At 35.2% G+C, this 21,817-nt stretch overlaps 1 protein-coding gene across 1 annotated transcript in view; it reads right to left on the reverse strand.

Annotated features, from left to right (window-relative positions):
• TBC1D22A (TBC1 domain family member 22A) overlaps positions 1-21,817 on the reverse strand; it is a 187,501-nt gene that overhangs the window by 32,137 nt on the left and 133,547 nt on the right. The window contains exon 12 of the mRNA XM_082309017.1: positions 6,658-6,753. Within this exon, the coding sequence (XP_082165143.1) occupies positions 6,658-6,753 (96 nt within the window). The remainder of the gene's footprint in view (positions 1-6,657; positions 6,754-21,817) is intronic.

A 21,817-nucleotide genomic window follows, 5' to 3' on the forward strand; every position in this document is an offset into this window, starting at 1 on the left:
CAAACTAGGAACAAGGTCACAAAAGATTAAGGAAACACATATTACTTTAGTTAAGCATAGATAGATAGTATAAAATAATGTTTCTGATATATGACATGTTTCTATAGTAGATAATCACTAGGAAGAATACTCATAGTAAACTTTTTAAACTAAAGCCTGTTACACATGCAGACAGCAGTATGAATTTAAGTTGTCTTCCAAGCATCTTGTTTTTCAGTTGCCTCTGTAACCATCTACTAATCCCATTTTTAGGGTGCAAAGTTACATTATTTAGCTTGTGTAGCAGTAGCAAATACACACTGACAGGTGTATAGAATCAGATTTGTCTGTCTTTAAAACCTTCTCTTTCAAGTGATTTTAGCTCACATACAAAAATCTACTTTAATAGAAATGTTAGTTCATGTGAAAAGTGAAATAAAAAATATACCCATAATAAACATCCAAACGCTGATAAATGCAAGCTACAGACTCCTTTGTGATTGTATACAAAGTCTGTAATACTGTACTGAAGAGAACTGGCAGACAAGTCCAAGAATGAAATAAGGAGACAATATGCTCATCGCCTCTATGTTCCTAGAAAACATTTCTAGGGAAGAAATACAAGCATTTTCAATAGCTCTGTTTTTAAACTGTTCTGATTATTTCATACTTTCATGTTGAACATTAATATCATTTAAAACAGGTGTGAAATCTTCTGCAAGAAAGATAATCTTGCCCTTTTTTTTTTTTTTTTTTTTTTTAAATTTGACATAAGGCCTGAAGTAACACAAGCCAGTAACCTTTAGATGCTAAGGGCTCACTCATAAAAATAAAGCAGTACTCCTCTGTTTCAGGGAATAACATAAAGCTTCAGGAACTTTGGAATCTAATAGGCAGAAAACAGATCACAGGTAGAAACAATTGCCTTCACACCCCAAAAATGCTGACAAATGTGAGGAAAAAGACTAAGGGCAAGCTCGTGTGCTAAATGAGACTTGAAATATCAGTAGCGTACTCCTACCATAAATCAGAAGATATTAACCCAGGCCTTCTCTACTCTTACGTGAAATAAGGGGGCAAAGTATTCAAGTGAGCTGAGATTTAGGAAGAGCGGTAGGTAGTAGTGAACCTTCTAACCCTGCACTGATTCTAATTAAGTGATTATTAAAAAGGGAAGAAAAGGCAAAGCAAACCGAAGGTGTTGACAGTGCTCACTTCATCACAAAACTACGGATGCACTTCAAAGTCACCCTGTATCTGACTTCCATTCAAATGCAGGCACTGTGAAATGTTTCGCTATCCTCTGAAACAGGTATCATCTTAAAACTAACATATATAAAACCTAAGATTTAATCTAAGGTTTGACAACAACTTCATAAGACAAGCATTTACATAAGTAATAACACTAACCTTAATTTCCTTAAAATTTTATTGCTCATATGATGTAGGAAGATGGTGGTTCACACTAACATTTGAACTAACATTAGCTTGTAATACTTCACCGTAACTAAATATTTGAAAAAAATCAAGAGCGTTTATCTAAATTTTAATAGGACAGAACTGTGCACAGATTCATTTCAGTCATGATGTCAATAGGGCTTACTCCCTAGTAGTTATACAAAACAATGATTAAAGAATCATTATTTTAAAAATTATATAAATCAGAACAAAGGACAGTCACTACCCCACAGATTTTATGGCTTAAGTATAAAACAAGAGACAACAAATTCACAGAAAAGTAAAAAGAAGCAACACAAAACTAGTCAATGCGACTGTAGGTGTTATTAACAGACTCAAGCCTACCTGTCAAATCTATTCTGGGTATTGCAGAAAAACAGAACTTACATAAGGATTTAGAGGGAAGTAACTGAGTATCTGCATTAGGTGCTCCATTTAAGTAAGACGGTCAACCCGGGAGATAGCACAGATACTTTCTTGTGAGCTCAAGTGCGTGATGAGGCTGTCATCACTGCCTGATAAACTGGCAGTCAGCATCTCAACCCTGAATATGAGATGACATGTACAGTGTCGGTATTAGTCCATTAAAGGCCTTGAAAGAGAAAGCGTCTAAGTTTTCTTTGGTGCTATAAAGGAAAGGGAGCTAAAGGAGATGCAAAGCAAGAAAAAATGATGGACTGAAAAATGATCTTTCCAGCTTCTTTGCAGTCTCGGTGAATATAAATGAAGCAAAAATGCATGTCAAAGCCAAAGAAAAGGACATTGCAGTAATAAAGATGTGGGTTGATGACAGCATGGGTGAAAATGTCTGTCAGACAGACAGAAAAGCCTGTATCTTAGAGTCATGAAGAAGAAAAAATCTGCAAGACAGATTCCTTACCACAAAATATTCAATATATTTTTATAGCTCAGCTATGTTAACAAAATGATATAACTTACTTAAACTAAAAATTTGGACTAAATTTCTAATATCTAACAGTTAAACCAGTATCAGTCCAACATTACTATTAGCTTGTACTCAGTTTGACAGCTGAATCGAGTCCCTGAAGTCCTGTTTCCTTACAAATCTTTCAGATATCCTGTACATGACACCATTAAACTTAACAGCCGTATTTTCTATGAATATTTTAATTCTAAATATGCTAAAAATCATGCTTGAATATTTTATCACTTAACAGCATCAACCATTCACATCTCTCAAGAATTCAGAAGAATTTTGGAAATATGGCTGTAGCTAGGAAAATTAATAACAGTAAGTCAAAGTCTAAGACATGCTGGTGAATAGAAAGGTTTTCATTACTTGCATCTTTAATTATTTAAGCTTAGATAGTAGAAATTAAATAAATTTTACATTTTGCATTCCCATTGCAAGTCATACTTTATCACATTAAAAAAACCATTGTATTTTTATCTATATTACACTTACTACTTTTTTCTTTTTTTAATCTGACACTAGTATGGAACCAGTGAATTAACACAGAACATTTATACCATCAACAGAAATATCATAAGCCAAGTATGACCCGTTCGATCCTATAAAACATCACATCGGTTACAAAGGAAAATCTGAGCCAGGATTAAATTCCATTTATTGCCTGCCCATTGCGGTCTCTGTTCCCCGACATGTGAAGTAGAAACTGCTAATCTGAAGTATGAATAAAGCTACAGAGCTACCCAAACTAGCCTTCCGTACCTGGGTTTGTGGAGCATCCTATGTAGGTAATGCGGACTCTCTCTCAAAGTGAGTACCATGAGAGAATAACAAGCTCTAACTATAACTAAAACACTATCATTCTTTTCAGCAAAATTAACCTTTGTATTAAACATGGGCATGAAATATATAAAATGTCTATCTGAAAATATATCACTATAGTTTCACTGCTACCAAAAAGTGACCCTGGGAAATTTCAAAATTGCATGTAATAATTTTAGCCCTCATTACATAGCATTGCATAGCTCATTACATTACATAGCAAATTTCGAAATGGGATCAAAGCTTACTAGAAAGGTTACGGATACCTTTATTGAGCAACACAAACTATTAGCAACTATAAACTCCTAGCAAAACAAAAAAGTTTGACCTTTTCCCACTCCCCAGCTTCCTAAGATCAAATGTTTTCTCTTGGGACACTGCAGTTTGAAATAGTTGTCCTTCGTTCACCATTGTACTGTATTTTACAGTAGTCAGGCAGGAACGATTTATAAGGACATGGACCAGTGGCATGGAATAACCTGTGGAAAGTCAAGAGGTGCCAGTTTTCATAAAGCAGAGACATGGGACAAATTCTACAAATAACGTTGTAAATTGCTTTAGATTTACATATAAACCATCACCTTTCTCCTCACTTGTCTGTTGCTAAACCTTATGCTAACCCGCAAATCTCATGTTTCAGAGGAGGTCTACATTGATATCTTATCAAATAGATGGCAGTAAGAACAATAACTTGTTCAAACATTGAAATGAACACAACTTCTATCATGACTTGATTATCATCTTACAGTGAGAAAATTATTCTGTTAAGTTCTTTCAAACGTGAAAAATATGCAACCAGCATGAACACAGTTTCATACATCTCTGTTAAAAGTTTACATATACATAATTATTTATACACATATTTATAATAAATACAATATATACATTATTATTTCAACATCTGGAGGCCTGAACTGGTTTCTTCTGCTCTTTCCCTTATCAAAATTTATTTCCTTTGATATAATACTTAATTCTACAAATGTAAACCAAGTACCAAGTAGTTTTCAGGTTTTATCACTCCACAGTACTAGTTCAGCCAGCCTAACTCCTTTCATTGCAAAATTTCTTTCTCTGTTACACAACAATACAGAAGAAAAAAAAGGAAAAAAAAAAAATAAAAAAAAAGAAAACAAGAACCACACACACACATGCTGTCTGTAATAAGGAACTATTATCATGCACAGCTGAACATTCGGTATGTAAGTCTATTAATTAATCTGTTCATATGAGGAAGAGTAAACACCACATAATTTTACTCATTGCTTAGGTTGCAATAACACATACTTAAGAGAATGGAAATAAATATCTTAAGAGCAACGATTATTTCCTATCATAGTCCAGTCTGTAAGAGTACTGACAATATACTTCATCAAACAATAAGAAAAAAGTATTGCAAAACCAAGTCCTTTAAAATTGCCCTTTCAAAACCTGCTCAGTGTCTCATCTGGCATACCACCACATCTGATGTTCTGGGGAAATTATTCTGCCTAAAAATTCCTGTGAAGCTTTTAATTCTACTGAATGAGGTCAAATAGACATGTACAAGAAAAGAGTGAGTTTTCACAGCTAGGACTAAAGAACCAGACCCTCCGACTGGCAATTAGGAGAGACTTGCCTTATCTATGTCATACGCAGAAAAACAAATACAAAACACACTACGTGCAAAAGAAATGACTGGATGCATGTTTTGATGATTCTTGATGTAGTCTACAGAACACAAAATTTCAGTAGAAAATATACTATAACTATGACTTCTCAATAACGTGAATTCGATGCAATCAGAGTACTCCAACAGCGCACACTGAACTTCCCAATTTTCCAGTGTAGTTTAAATGCCTATTGCTTGAGCTACTACTTGAAGACTAGGCAATGGTCTACAGCTATTATTAACAAAGCGGAAGAATAATGGTTTTTATTCTTGCCTGTGGGAGAGAAGTATCATTTGGAGAATTGATAACGCTTCAGTTTAGTCATTTTAAAAGGTCACGTTACACAATAAAGAAGGTCAAACGTTTTAGTGATAACATGCGATAATGATAAAACTAGCACTAGTCTACAGATCCTAAAAATTAGTAATTGCGTTTCTATGTTGTAAGCAAACTAAAGCAGTCTGATAAATGTGTTGGTGTGTTCCTGATTTAGGTACTTTGTAGTCGAGTTTACATAGCCTATAAAGAAATTAAACCATAAAGAAATACCTTAATTACTAAAAAAGTAAACAAATATGAACATATGTAAGGAGAACCAAACAAATCTTCACAGTACTATACCTTGTGAATATTATTTACTTGAAACATAGTTGTAATAGATTCGGTAGAGCAGGGAAGATTATGAACTTTGGTGCAGGAAATCAACAGGAAAAATTTAATAGGAAGGATTGACAGTGAACAATTGTAGTTGAGAGGCACGGCTGCCAACATTGAAGTTGTTTTTGACAAAATACCATAAACTGAGAAAATATGACAGTGTTAGCAGGTAGTATAGATTAAAGTTGTTATGTTGTGCCCTTAGGCATTTCTTTATTGCAAAGATAGGCAACGACAGTTAAAGTGCTCTGAATAAATCGTTTTATGAAGAAAGACAAAATAGATTTAAGTGATACACAAATTTACACAACGGTTCCTTTGTACAAGGCAACAGAGTTCAGTCAGCTGCAGAGAAAATAAGCTGGTAACGGGCCATTTCCCTGGGGCAGGCTACGGTGTGGGCTTTGCGGCATGGTTTGTTTACAGTCAGCCCCTAGACAGGACTTCAGTGCCTTTCAAGCAACGCATGTGTATCATAGGGTAAAATTCAATATAAAATATTTCTATGAAAGTAAACTGTCACCAGTTCACAAACATAACTGAACTTCTCTAGGGGTATGCAAATGATTCTCCTATTTACCACATTCAAATCCCCCATTCCAAACAACTCCCTGACGTGCTCTTTGCTGCAAAAATGTAAGGTTTTAAAATGCAGGGACCTGAAGTAAATACTCTTACAGTCCTTTTATTTCCCACTGAAAAACAGGCTCCCTATTTTAAGACTGCTTGCCCAGGTTTTTTGAAAGAATGAACATTACCTTGTTAGAGTGTGCTGTTATATTATACAGAAGAGATATTATAAATAAATAACTCCAGTGATGCATTTAAGATTAAAAAAAATCCAGTTACCTTTTCAGAAAATCTCTTTGTGAAATACCAAGGCTTTACTTGTAACAGCATCTCCAGAAATCATCTTCTCAAAGTCTGTCTCAGTTAAAACAGCATTTTTTTTCCAGAGTGAACAAAGAAAATACATCTCTTATTGCATATAGTCCCTCACTTCAGGTCTAACAGTTTTGGAGCAACTCTAACAGTCAGTCAGACACTGTCAAGTCGTGCTGCAGCTGCTACTACTTTCTCATAAATTCATCCCCAAGTAACACTAGGAAGCTAAATTTAATAAATACCACCTTGTGCTTGAAAAATATCCCAGTCACTTACTTGAAAATCTTTCTCTTCCAGGATCTCTTTCCTCCACCTGACAAGGAAGGCAGCACAGACATACAAGTGGAAGTGAGAAAACCCCTCTGGTTCAGACTAGAAAAAATAAAAAGAAATCAGCATTTCAACACACAAATAATACTTGATCACCATATACCCTGAGTGTATTTTTATGGCATTCACTACTAACTACAAATGTCAGCTAAATCTCTCTCTCTCCGTGTCACAAACATGTATGCATTTCATCTATGCCAAACCTATTCATAGCTATTATCTGTAACAGGAATTAAGGTAAGGTATGCATTTCTCCTATTTAAATTCATTCTTTACAGATGTGTTTCTTCCATTTCTGATGCTATCCATTAGCTTATACCTGGCATTAAATACTGTACTACCTAGCTCAATATTGTGGCGTGAATGTAGTTTCATTTGATACTAGTAGCGTTTTCCTTATAAATTCTGTCATAGGAAATTATTAAGCATTTTAAAAAATACACAACTAGGTCTATATTTGACTGAATTAGAGGTTTTTACTAAAGAAAAAAAATCTACTCCTTGTAACACAAAACATTTACAACTCAGATTTGTATTCAGATCTGCACCTTTCTGTTCAAGTCAGCAGATTCTTTATAAAACTTTATAAAACTCCCCCTAGAAATTAAGATTTTATAAGTATACCTAGGAGTTTAGAAAAATTTGTGATCCTACTTTTAAAAGACTTCACTAAGTTTTCTCGTATCAACCAAATTAATCTTAGATTTTATTTCCTATACCACTGAGAACTGAAAAAATAATTATGATATTTAATTATCCATGTGATGACTGTGAACTAATGCTACATAAAATCTCATTAAAATAACATTTAAAAATAATAATTATAAAATTAAGCTACATAATCTGATAAATGTAGGGATACTTAAATGCTGATATCTAAATAATTCATAAGATCTAATTGTAGCACTTTGAGAGTATAGCAAATTTTTTTCATATTCTCTACTGATCATTTCAAAACTGACGTTTACTCTTTAGAAAAATACAGCATTCTGCTCAAGGAAAGTGAACTGAAACAACTTCTTATCTAAAACATAACATGATAAGATATCTATTTTATTGCTATTTAACCTAGAAGAGCATGGTATTTAAAATATTCCGCATAACATTTGTAACGGTGCAATAAAGTAACCTCGCTACTATCACAAGTGGAGAAGTAAAAATATTCTCCTCCTACTTTTCCTTCCCCTCTGCCCCTGACTGACAGAAGTGCATAGCGTACTACAAGGGGTTGGTACAAACGCCATGCTAGCAGCTACAGAAACTACAGATCATCCTCTCCACCAAATCAGTAAGAGTCAAAAAAAGAGATAATGCCAATTTCTTGAAGGGAAGTTCTAGTGTAGTTGGAACTGAAAACAGGAATTAGTTAATTTTGGAACCAGAAAAGGAAGATTCTGATTATAAGATCCTGTGATATTTTTCCTACTCTAGGAAAACACTGTTCTTGAATAACATGACTTGAATAACATTGCAAAATCCCAGGACAGAGAAAGCATATGGTAATTTTAACTAGACTTCTCTCTAGAGTTTGTCTTTACCAGAAAAATCAAAGTAAAGTCCAATTTGCAGTATTAAAATTAGAGTTTTACAGAAACATATACTCACTACCATCCTCCTGAAAAATCCAGGTCTTTTACTTTAGTGTTGGCATTACTCTTGGGATGGAAAGTTAACATATATAAAAGCACAAAATAGTAGTATCTCAAGAAGACATACTTGCAAGCAAAGTGCTGCTACCACTTATCACATCAGATACTATTGTGGCAATATTTAATTAATCAAACACAACTCTAAAAAATGCAGAAAGCCAATTCTAAGAAAACAACCCTCTTCCTACTTTATTGGGTAAGTAAATTTATAGAACATGCAGTATTTTTTTAAATTCAGCCTTTGATAATATTTTATAACATTTTATTCTCTAAAATGAGCAAAAACATTTTAAAATTTTTAAAATTAAGTATAGAAACAGTACTTGCGGTCTGTTTTTTCTCAGCACTGAACTGCAACCAATTTCTCACTTTTAACATGGATTTTAAAAATGTCCTTTCAAGTAGTAGCCTTTAATCATACATGAAAAGTTTCTATTATTTTGGAATACACAACATAATCTCATAAAACTGACAACCTTTCTTCAAATTTGGAAGGCAAACGGGGTAGTAATGTCCAATGAAAACAGACTGTGTTTACAACTAAGTCAACAGTCTGTACAAGAAAACACCGACACATTTTCCAGAAGCCTACTCTGAAGTATGTGCTGTCACTGGTGAAGACTTTCTGGCATAGTAAGAACCAGCTCAGTTCAATTTACCTGGTGAACTATGGTCTGTGTTATCTCTACTTCAAAGAACAGGTAACTGAAGAGCATGGCACCAGCCTGAGCATTTGCAATCAAAGAGGAAAGCAGGGAAGAAGAAAAATGATGGTTATGGGATGGAGGCAAATAAAGCTGGATTGAGATGCTGACCAGATGTCCTGGTTTCAGCTGGGATAGAGTTAATTTTCGTCTTGGTAGCCGGTATGGGGCTGTGTTTTGGGTTTAGGATGAGAACAATGTCGATGATACACTGATGCTTTGGTTCTTGCTAAGTAGTGCTAAGCTGTCTCTAAATAGGTGCTAAGTGGCGCTCACACTGGTCAAGGACTTTTCAGCTTCCCCTGCTCTGCCGGGGGCACAAGAAGCTGGGAGGGGGCAGAGCCGGGGGGGCTGACCCAGACTGGCCCAAGGGCTCTTCCATACCATATGACGTCATGCTCAGTATATAAGCTGGGGGAAGAAGAAGGAAGGGGGGGACATTGGGCGTGATGGCGTTTGTCTTCCCAAGTAACCATTACGCGTGATGGAGCCCTGCTTTCCTGGGGATGGCTGAACACCTGCCTGCCGATGGGAAGGAGTGAATGAATTCCTTGTTTTGCTTTGTTTGCGTGCACGGTTTTTGCTTTGCCTATTTAACTGTTCTAATTTATTTTACTTCAATTATTAAACTGTTCTTATCTCAACCCGCGAGTTTTCTCCCTTTTACCCTTCCGATTCTCTCCCCATCCCACTGGGGGGGAGTGAGCGAGCGGCTGCGTGGTGCTTAGTTGCTGGCTGGGGTTAAACCACGACACCAGATAAAGAAAAGTACAGAAGTACTGCTGAGGGTAGATTAAGAAAGGGGAAGACTATTTTTGCAGATGAAGAAGTAGGAAGACTGTGTAGTCTGTAGGCAGGAAAACTTTATTTAAAATAATAAGTATTAATCAGGATATTTTCTGTATTGGATTATTTGTTATCCTACCTGAATTTAATAGAGGCTTACACCTCTTTAATTACATGACATTAGCAAAAAAGAGGGAACTGAAAGGAACTTGGTTTGGTATTAATATATACTAATCCTCCTTTCTTCTCCTTGCTCCACCATTATGTAAGTTCTTGAAAAGCATAGGGGAGAAGGGGGTAGGATTAAAGAACTCTGTCTGAAAGCACCATTTTAACTTTCAAAGTCAACTTACATTGACTCACAAAACAGTATTACGTAGGTAGTCAAATTAGATCATCAGACTATTATCTGTTCTGATAATAATCTAAGATTCTCATTTTAAGCCCAAGAATTCATTCTATTATCACATAATAAAGAAATAGCCAGAAAGTCAAGATAAGTGGCTTAAAAAAAAATTAAAAAAAAAAAAAAAAAGAAACAGAACTGCAATATTGGAAACTGAAAATGTTTTTGAGGAATTGCAGAAAAAAATATCTGGAAGTATATAAAAACCTGTACTTTTTCTTGAGATTTTTCTGTTCAACTTCCCCCCCCCCCCCCCCCAATACATTATTCTTCAACACTTTTAAATGAAACCAAATAGGTTTAAATATGCAATTCATTAGAGAAAAAATGCATATCCCCCTATAGATTTAAAAATTCATCATGCTTCAGAGATAAGTCTAGGCTACAAAGTATTTCCAATGGATAGTTTTAGACAGTTTTGGAAATTGAGTAAAACAGCTAATGCATAATTGCCTTTTCTAACACCTGCTACCTATTATACTTTTCCATTTGTAGCTTTTGAAGTTACAAACAGTTTGATCTCTAAATGTACAGAAATGCAGACTACCAGCTAAAAGCTATTTAAAATCAAATACAAACAATGACCTTGATTTAAATATTTTAGCAAAAGATCTCAAGACATATGTACAACCTTCCAGAAGACTTATTCTGAACATATTACAGACGACTCAGAGCACATTATCTAAGAACCATCTGTCATTATCAATAAAAATCATTTAGATTGTTAACATCACAAATATCTCATTGCCCTGCAAATGCTGGATCTCCTCTGCAGCTGAAATGAAAGGCATTCTTTATACTGCACTCCCCAAACTTCTTGAATTAGACAATCACTGAAAGAATGCAAATTTTATTGCATGACTAGACTGATTATTGTCTAGTCAACGATTAGTCTAACCTGCCTCCCATGTCCTGGATACTTCAGCATTTAGGGAGGGTAATATCTCATGGTATTATATTTGTTGATAGAGTATATAAAATACACAATTATTTTTTAAGTACTCAGAATGATTAAAGCTATGAAATTGTGCCAGGGTTAGGTATTAAACCACCACATTTCGCACACAAATAATGGCTCAGACACAAGGACTTCCAAACACTTTATGATTACAGATGAATAAAGCAACTTTAAGCAACTCAGTTTTTACTGTATCACAAGAAGCAGACAGTTTAGGTTTAATTAATTTTTCCAAAAATATCCAAGCAATCTATGGCAGAAAAAGAGAAAGAAATCAGTGCAGGATCATCATGGAAGGCGGAATATGTTGGCTGCTCCTCCAAGATTTGCCTCTTCCATCAGCCAGGAGCTCCAGCTTCCTAGGCACAGACTCAATCCACTGTCAAAACTGAGACTCAGAGCTCCAGTCTGAGAAGCAACCAACAGCAGATGACTAAGAGTGCAAGCATATACCAGTGTGTCCCCACAATACTCTTCCATCTTTCAGTGATTTCGTGCTCAGAGATGTCCTTACACATGCTGTAGGATATGCCCATTTAATAGCTGTTAATGCATTTGTCTTCACTTATCTGCCCAAAGCTTTCTGGAACTGTAAATTTTCTTTTGGTAATCACAAAGTCCTGTGGCAAAAGAATTCCAAACCGCAAGTGCGTGCTGTATAGCATGTCTGTTATAAACCCGACACCTGCTAGCTTTATTCAAAGCTGTTCAGTTACCTCACTGAAAGACAGGAGGAACAATCACTTCCTATTCACTTTCTTCAGTCCCTTCATCTTTCCTTCTCTTTCGCAGGCTAGAAATTTTTGGTCTATTCCACCATTCCGCATATACGGGTTCCACCATCTTTGCTCAGCCTTCTTAAGCATCCTTTCCTGTACTTTTCTGTTTTTATAATAGAGTCCAAACCATACACAACATGTCAGATGCTGAGAGAACATAACTCATATGGCTGCACAAGGATATTTTGTTCTCCTTTCCTTTCCCAGTAATTCCAACTTTTGATTTTTTTTTCTTTTTCTTTCTTGACTGTTACTGAGCTGATATTTTCCTCTGGTGCTTGAGTGTAGAAAGTTTACTTGAAGCCCATAGTTGTAGAGGTGAAGTTTGGATTATTCCAAACACACATGCACAATATCACTTCATATTTGTCCATGTGGAATTTCACCTGTTATTTACTGCCTGGTTGTTTACAGCAACACGAAATCCTGCAACTCTTGCTGTCAACATCTCAACCATTACTATTCTGAATAACACGGTGTTGGCAGCAAACTTTGCTGTCTCACTCCTGTATCCCTTTTCCAATCACTTCAGCAGAAACAGCTAAAGCTTCATCACAAAGAATTATATGTGATTTCCTTTAATTCTGAAACCTGCCCACTTACTTCTACCATCTGTTTTCTATCTTTCAGACAGTTACTATCTATACAAGGGCACTCCCTTTAATTCCACAGCAGTGTTTTTTCTTTAATAACCTTTAGTGAAGAACCTTCTTCACTGTTTTCAGCAACCTCAGTAGGCTACATCAACCTGGTGCATATGTTCACTGGCTCTTAAAGCTTTGCAAGGTATGATTTCTCACTACAAAAATCATGACAACACTTTCTTAAAATGTCGTATTTACTCATGATGAAAGAATATTATGATTAAGTTTAGAGACTACTGTATTTTAGTCACCTAAATCTTGTTCTTCTAAAAGATACTGGAATACTCCAAGGACTGAAACTATTTTCACTGTACATGGCAGCCTACCAACTCATGTAGGATCATAACCTTCTCCTGCCTGTCAGTTTTACAGTCAGTTATATAATGAAATTTTGATTATTCTGTGGTGCTAAAAATTTAAATTTTAGTCATGATACACGTTAAAAAGTATTTTACAGTTATACATAAAAATACGTATTAAAAACATTTATCTTTATTGAGTTAGCACATTTTGGATTGTCTTCTGTCATTGTTTTTGTTTCACCATGATTGTTCCCAAGGGGATGATCCTAAAAGCAGTAAGTGACCAACAGCATTTGTCTAAGCTGAATCTAATCTGACAATAAATACAGCAACAAAGTTGGATCGTTTATGCTTAATAAAAAAACCCCAAAGCCAAAAAACAACCTTACTTACAGGTAAGGCCTATAAGTAGCTGTTTCTAATGCAAACATCCATCAATTAATATGAAAATTCATGTGTTAGTTTGATCTTTGCATTAAAAACAAATCTGATCCAAACACATTTCACAGCACTTTAAAATCTGTAATGGAAACTAACATTTTCAGGTCATAACAGCAAGCTAAAAGTATCTGGCACAGCCAAAACACCATGCAAAAATTATTACCTCAACCCTTAGTGCTCATTGTAAGTCCCTTATAGAAGAGCTATTTTAAAAAACCTTTACAAGGATTGTGTTCACATTTCCTATTTCTGCTAGGAATGATCAAAAAAAATTATTTATCTTACATTTTTCTATTAGATTAGCAGATTTATGCTGAAAACTAGGTGAAGGTCAGTTTTCATAACAGTTTAGTAGCTGGCATCTCTGATCTAGTCAACAACAACTTGGCAACACTTCCCAAAAGATGACTTGGCATATAAACCTCTGCTGCGAAATCCCAGCCACAAGGAACACAGACCATTGCTGGAATTTTTTTGCGTCAATGTTTTGCCCGGTTAGAATGCTCCATATGGCCTGCAAAATTCATGGTAAGACTATTAATCAATATCAAACATAAATGGATGCTATCGATGATCACTATTTACTTGATTTATCCAGTCACTTAGTTTTAAGAAGCATCTTTCATATAACTTTCCACATTAGCTTGTGGAGTTAAAACTACTGTCCTCTTCACTTGCTAATATGTTCAATTCAAATAGAATAAAAAAGAACTAAATTCAAGTATGACTTTTTTGTCCTAGCTTTTCCAGAATTAAACTGTGGTGGAAAAAATTCAACGTTTCTCATTTGGTGCTTTAAAGAATTCATCATGAAGTTTTTAAAGAGTTCATGACTAGGACACAAGTGGGTTCTCACACAATGAGGTACCTTCACATCCAATACCGAAATGTGTTTTTCTTTTACAGTTATTTATCTCCTCATGGGAGATGAGGAGTGGGTGGTGCTTTATTACTTTCACATACAGGAAAAGGGCTAGATCTTAGCAAAAGAATGGAGCTTCTTGTGCAACCCCCTTATAGTCCTTTCTTGCTGAATTGGGTATTTACAGAAGAAAGCAGAATAAGACAGTTTTCTTGGAGAATGCCTTTGAGATAAATGCAAGGTGACACCGAACTCTACAGGGGGAGAACAATTACATTTTGCAACACTTATTTCCAACATTACTTTGAAAAGAACCTAGATATACACAGAAGAATTATGCATAGTGAAACTATCAGAAAGCTTATTGATTTCTTTTCTGTAATTTCCCATGTTAATAAGCCTCTTCTCATCTGCAGTGAAGAGTGACCATTAGTTGTTCTTTGTACTTAGTGAAGAAAATATTACTTAATCTGCTGCTTTGAATTTCTACAAAGCAGAAGGCAAACAACTTCCATTTTACTTACTAGTTATGGCTAGGCAGAACATGGCAAGAACAGGGATGTGGCAATGTGAGCACAAATTCTACCAGTAATAATCAATCACTGAGATTTTAGCTAGCAACAAACAACATAATGGTAAGAGTTGAGGTATAAAACCCCAATCTAATATACATATTTATGGCTCCTCTAGTAGGGGAAAAAAAAAAAAAAAAAAAAAAAATTCTTTCTGCATGTTTTTCTTCCAGTATTTAAGATCAAAAACTCCTAACTTGTTAGGAGATGAGAACAGCAGAACCAGCAGCAAGAACTAATGGAACTACTTACTCCAGGCTGGTTTCAGTGCATTAACAAATAACAGCCACATAACATTATAAGTCCTCATCAATAACAGTGGATAATTTACACTGTTTAGGGTTTAGAAAGTAGATGATTACTTACGGCTGTACTTTCCTTTGTTCACCATAGCTAATGTATTAAAGAACAAAGCATTTTGGTTACAGCCATTAACATGGTACCTAATTTTCTTACCAAGCCACAGCACAGTGTAATGACTTAAAGTAGAGAATCTCTATGTAATTAATGCTGAGCATCACAGTGACCTTTACTTCCTCTAACAACATGAAACACAAGCATACAATGTATTTTGTTTCTTGCATGAGTATAAAGCTGAAGCATACACTTCCCCACACCCTTTAGTCCTGAGTATTTTCCACAGGAAAAAGCTTAGGCAGTCAGGTCACACAAACTAAGAGAATATGAGAAGATGACACTACCCCACAGTCTTTTCAAAAATGTACACACGCTTGAAAAGTCGAACCCTCTAGTTATTTCCTAGAAAATTCATTTTGCATCTTTAATTTACTCAGCTGTCCCCCACTGTAACTTAAAATCCTTCTTGCATGAGAGAAGTTATGGAAGTACTATCTGAGTTGCTATGGAAAGGTTGAGGAGCAGTAAGATGAGGACAAAACCAAAAGTGACAGACTAGTTGCCCCCCCGCCGCTAGCACAGGTGAAGTTGAAGAAAACATTTTCTAAAAGCTGCAGGCTGTTTCTTTTTTAATAGGCTATATGGCAGACTTGAGTGAAAACCTCCAGACAAAATATTTTCAAAGGCATGCACGTTTGGGATACCAAAATTTAAATCTCATCTTTGTTTCATCTACATTCAATGACAGAAAGAACAGTTACTGCAAAGACTTCTTTTCTTTTAAGCTAGGCTTAAAGTTGGGCTTCAATTATTCAGACATGATTGTCCAGCTGGAAAGAAATTTGTTTTGAAGTTTCCTTCTAATTAAGACCCTATTCCTTCTGAAATCACTAATTTAATTTGAACTTAAACATGTAAATTCCTTCTCAGTAGTGACTTGACACCAATTAGTTGGCTAAAACTGTGGTGGAAAAAAAGCAAAGCTGTGTCACACCAAAACCAAAACTGCTTTTATTCACAGACTTAAAGATATGATTTACCTTACAAAGCACACACTAAATCCAAATCAGTAGTAAAAATATGCTGCAACTGATTTAATTCTGAAGAACTTTGCTGTAAGGCAAAGTATTTTTACATAAATGTTAACCTGCTTTAAGCAGACTACTGATTTGAAACAAGGACAGGCACCATTGATTAAAGAAGAATATGGCAACGTTTCCACCTGTGAGCAGAACTTCAGCAGATCATGTAATCAAAACCGGATCATACTTCCTCAATAACCTGCTTTTAAAAGGCAGATGAGTACAAATAAGCAGTATGACTAATACTTACTAAACTAATTCCCTATTTCACCTTTTGAATTTCTAAATTATTTACCTCATGTATCATTTTAATTATTTTTGTAGCTGATTCCCAGAGAACCTTGATGCTGGGAAATTAATTAATGGGCACAATAGAAGAACTGTCAGCATTGTTTAAATACAATTTCAGCACCGGCCTCATTTACATGTAACCCTTTATTCTAAACAATGGGACTGTGGAATTTTTTGTATGAAATTGTTAGTTCATTAAAAAGAGCACAATGATATCCTTTTCTGTAGATATTCATCAGTTATCATATTTTGCTGAAATACATAATCCATGCTCAAGACAATCACTAGAGCTTTTAGCCCCCAGATTTGAAAGATACTGAAATAGTTGTATAATAGTTGTATAATTGTTTGATTAATTGGCTTTAGCTTTACCATATTATTAGCTTTAATAAAAGTTACTAAATTAATTATTCAAAGCAGACCTATAAAAAAAGGTTAGCTTAACACTTCACAATTGAAAAAATCATTTGACTAACTGTACAAATACATATTACATTTATACTGAAAGACAAAAACAACATCTAAATAACAGTATTAAAAACCAATAGTTGCTTATACCAACTCCTCAGCAAATAACAAGAATATGCTTACTGACACAGTGCCAACATGTAATTCAAAGACATCCTCTCATTAAATATGTTTTAGGCCACTTATGTCAGTTCCAGATATGGAGGCTTACACATGTGCCATTTTGGACAGAAGTTGGTATTTTGATTGCAATGAACGCTTAAATGAAATATTACTGGTCATTTGAGTAAAGTGTATTAAGTAATTCAACAAAAATATTACTGAATTCTTGTCCAGTGAACAGAAACTCTACGATCCTCAAAATCCCACATATGTAAAATGAAGGGATGATTACATTGATGCAATATCTAAATGTTTTGTGAAGATTTCTTATTAAATTCTGAACATGAAATGACATTTATACCAAAACCTTGTGTGGTCTAAGAGAGACCTATCTTCTTCTTCTTCATGATAACTAAATTTTTGCAAACTATTCCAATGATTTTTTCTTTCTTTCAAGGAACACACTGTAACAACTGAGAATGAACAAATATGTGTACCACATTCAGTCACATGTTTTCGAATAGGTGGTCTTGTTGACTAAGAAGGTAAGTGGATAGGATAGCAGAAACAGAAATACCAGAAAGGTATTTAGTAATAAGCATGAGCTATTGCCTTCCTTTCCTGTTTTCCAAGATAATCTTTCCAAGCTTAGTCACGACAGTCAAGTCATGACACCACCCACGTTTCCAGCACAACCATTATAAAGATACTGAAGATACACCACTATCTTTTTTCAACCCCTTCACTCATCATTAAACCACATTACATTCTAGCAACAAAATCCTTAATTTCTGATCACCAGTATTCCTCTAGAGACTAAGAAATAGTTGGAACGGGTATTTTCCTCCACTTGCTGGCCTGCAAAAATCTTAACACTTGTTCATGAAAATATTGCTTCCTTGCAGAGCAACACTATCTGAATCAGTCTCTACCTAGGGATGGCAACTTGGCTGGATGTTCTATCTTGTCTTGTGATGATGATCTAATTGCACCAAGCCTTTTGTGACCATATGACTGCTTAACAACGTTCCTTGGCCTGCATGCTTTATATTTCATTCAGCTTCTATTAAAACCAACATACTAATAATGCCACAGAAACTAAAGTAGGCAGCTGCTGAATGCAGCAGCATCTTCACTGATTAAAGAGAAGAAAAAGCACATCTGAAAACATTAGGCAGCTGCTTTTCAGCTACATCCAGCACACAGGCTCTATAGTTGTGATTCTGCAAAACTGCAGGTTTGTAAAAAGGGTGATGTCAAAAGCAACTGAAAAGCCAACATCATTACTCATTCGAAGTATCTGAAAATTGTTAGTCACTCAGTATCACAGCTGGAAATGTTAATAATGCATATATTTTCATTAAATTAATTAGATACTTGATAGCTATCACCAGGAGCTTGATCTTGTCTGGATGAATAAGATAAGCTGCTTCTTACCTAAACAAGTTAATACAAAAGACTCACCAAGCTGATAAAAAACCCACTCTTCAGACCACTTCTATTCCCACCCACCAAGTGGTTAGTACAGAAAGAGTAATAGTGATGGGAGGGTGCAGCTTTGCTGAACTCTGATCAGAATGAGAAACTATATCCACTACATATAATTGACTTTTTTACCTTCAACAAAAATATTTCCTGTGAATAACACTATTGTTCTGAAGATGCAACACGTATCAATGGATGCCATAGCCTGCTCAGTACTTAAATACCTCTCAGGACATTGAATTAAGGTAAGCTCTTTGATTTGAATCTTCTGGAAATGCTGAAAATCAAAACCCGGTGGACAGCAGAACAATCAAGTCAAAGTCTGCACTAATAATCAGTCCTCACACCGACTCACTGATTGAAGACAGCAGCATGAAACAAAAGACTTACATGAGAATGGCAACACCTGTAGAGTTGTCGCACTGCTTTATCAAGGTTCTCTGCAGGTTACCTCTGATGCTACTACTCTTATCTCTGAGAACTGAAAGATCTGTCTTGACCCTGAAGAGCCCTGAGCAACTACGAGACAGTAATACTCTCATAGTTTTCGCCAGCTCAGGTGTATCATACACTAATCACCAATGCTTTTCTAAGTAAATAGATTGCAACCGTTTTGCTAAGAAAAGCTTCTATGAGAATATCCTATAGCAGTGTAAATGAAGAAAAAAGTGGCAGATAGTGAGGCAACTTTTAAGATATTACCACCTGCATATAACTTTATTGATTCTAGTACTACCAATAACAGGGTTTTTTTCTGGGCAACCTTACTGCATCACAGATACAGCACAGCTGAGTAGCTGGAAAAGCCAGCTACTGCAGAAAATTTAAATAAAAAATATAACACATTTACTGCAATTACATTTTCTATATCTTAAAAAAAAACACAGGCAGAGATTTTATGATGGCCAATACTGACCATCTAATACCATTTTGGAAAACTGTTTTCTGTACACTTTATTTTTCAGGGTAGTATTAAAAACTTACCAGTATAATATCTCTAGTATCACGGAATGGCTCTGTGGAAAGATGAAGCTCACCATATACTGACAGAGTCTGTAGCTCAGTCCAGTCAAAATGGAGGCAGCGCAGTGCTGTTAGTTGGAAGAAACGTGCTCTAACCAACCAACGTGCATTGCAAAATGAGCTGTGAAACAAAGAAATCAGCTCACCCGGAGTTCTACTGAAGGTTTACACACTGAAGAGACTCCCAGAGCCGTGCAGAAACTGCTTGTCCAGGCACAGGGATAGAAATAGCGGTGTCAAACAATTAACTGATTCCAGAAGTTTTACAATTCTCCGGACTAGAGATGAGCTACTGAAGATGGACCCTGGACAGCTTTCAAGAATCTGCATTTGCCACATAACTTTCAGACAGCAAGGGCTGTATCATGAACATTTCTAGGGCTGTTTATTTTTCATGTTGCCTCAATAAAGTGTGGCTAGTCTTAGAAGGCTGTGGAAAGCTTCTGCATCCCTGGGGTCTTAAACTATAAACCAAATTAATACTAATTTCTGAAAAACAACAAGGTGTTGCTCCTATGGAAACAGGCGGGAAGAAAAGGTTGTCACACGCTGCTCATTGAGAGCCTACAGGGAACCAAACTGCAGAGTTCCGTTTCCATAAAGGGTACAGGAACAGAGACAAAGAGAATTTAAAACAAAAAGAAGAAAAAAAAAAAAAGTCGTCATAGCCTAGTTAGAATAAAAGAAAACGAAGAATGCATGTGTAATGAAACAGGACTCAATACCACAAGGGAAGGGAATCTACAAGTCAGAAAACCAAAAACCTCTTTACCGCATCCCTAATTTACAAAGCAGGTACTCAGAGATGACACTAATAATCACACTTAAAACTTAAAAAAATAAAAATATACTACAAACATTTAGTCTGCCCTTAAATATTTCACTTCAAAAAGCGATACAGTATCATGCAACAAAATGTATTTCAAATTGTATCTTATGGAAATCTCAACAAAATCAAAGTTTTTAATTATGAAAATGTTTTATTAAAAAGGTGTTGGATTATTTCAAAATAAAGCAACAGCACATCACCCCCATAAAAGCAATTTTTCCTGAAATATTAAAGTGAAGTTAAAACATACCTAAGAGACAACTTTCCTCTATCTGCAATCTAAACTTTAAAAAAGTATCATTAATGAAAGTTGTTTATACCTTTCAGAAAGGACAGATTGATTTGTTTTCCCACTAACACACTGCTTTTCTGCAGGTTTGATAAATTACTACAAACAAAGAAAGAATCTAGTTAGAAAGAAGAAAAACCTGTTTATTAACAAACAGGAAGACTATTAGAACTTAAAGCCTCAATCATGAAGACGTTACTGTTAATTTTGTGGAAAGGTATTTGAGGACAATGTAAAAGAATTTTTTTCAGCTACATGAGAATTTATTAAAGGATATCAGAAGATACAGTTTTTGTTGAGCTGATTTGTATTTCATAATTTATACAAAACTTTCAAAAAATCTGTTCTCCATTTATGGAAAGAAAAGAAAATGGTAGACTGTTGACATTATCTGGAAATTTTCATCCATAACTTTTTGCAGAGAAAAAAAATTGACAGTATTTAAATGAAAAAGCAAGAAAGCACAGGCACTTCAACTGTTATCTCTATTGCCCTATCTACTAGACCATGTTTCCCCTCCAAAATAAACTATTTATTTCTGCCTAGAATGCAAAAAACCTGCTGTATAGCTTTTTATATCTATTTAACTTATTCAAGGTATTATTACTATTTTCTAAGTCACTACATAAAAATTGCATTTTCAGTACTATTTATTGTGTTTCATAAAAGTTCCATTAGAAACAAATTCAGAGCAAATGTAAGTTGGAGGCATCATTTCCATTTATTACTTCTCATAATACCTTTTTCATTCAGAGGTATCAACACAATCTACGGAATTATTGCCACTGTTCTCAAAGATGGATAAAGGACAAAAAAATCCCAGCATAGTGTCTAATTATTGTCATCTATCAAAACCAATGGAATATGTATTAAAAGATATACAATACAGTGTACAGTAATCATATGGATATTTATGATCCAATTTAAGACTACTGTGAAAAATTGTCAGTTTGATACACAAGTTTTCAGTTTGTGTGGGTTATATTCCTTTTCAAAAACAGACACCAGGAGGCCAAGATGATGCCTCCAGAGGGAAAGTGAGATCCCTTAAGAGCTTCCCTTCAGAGCAACTGAGGA

The sequence above is a fragment of the Platalea leucorodia genome (genome assembly GCF_965183815.1).
Source record: "Platalea leucorodia genome assembly, chromosome: 4".
NCBI lineage: Eukaryota > Metazoa > Chordata > Aves > Pelecaniformes > Threskiornithidae > Platalea > Platalea leucorodia.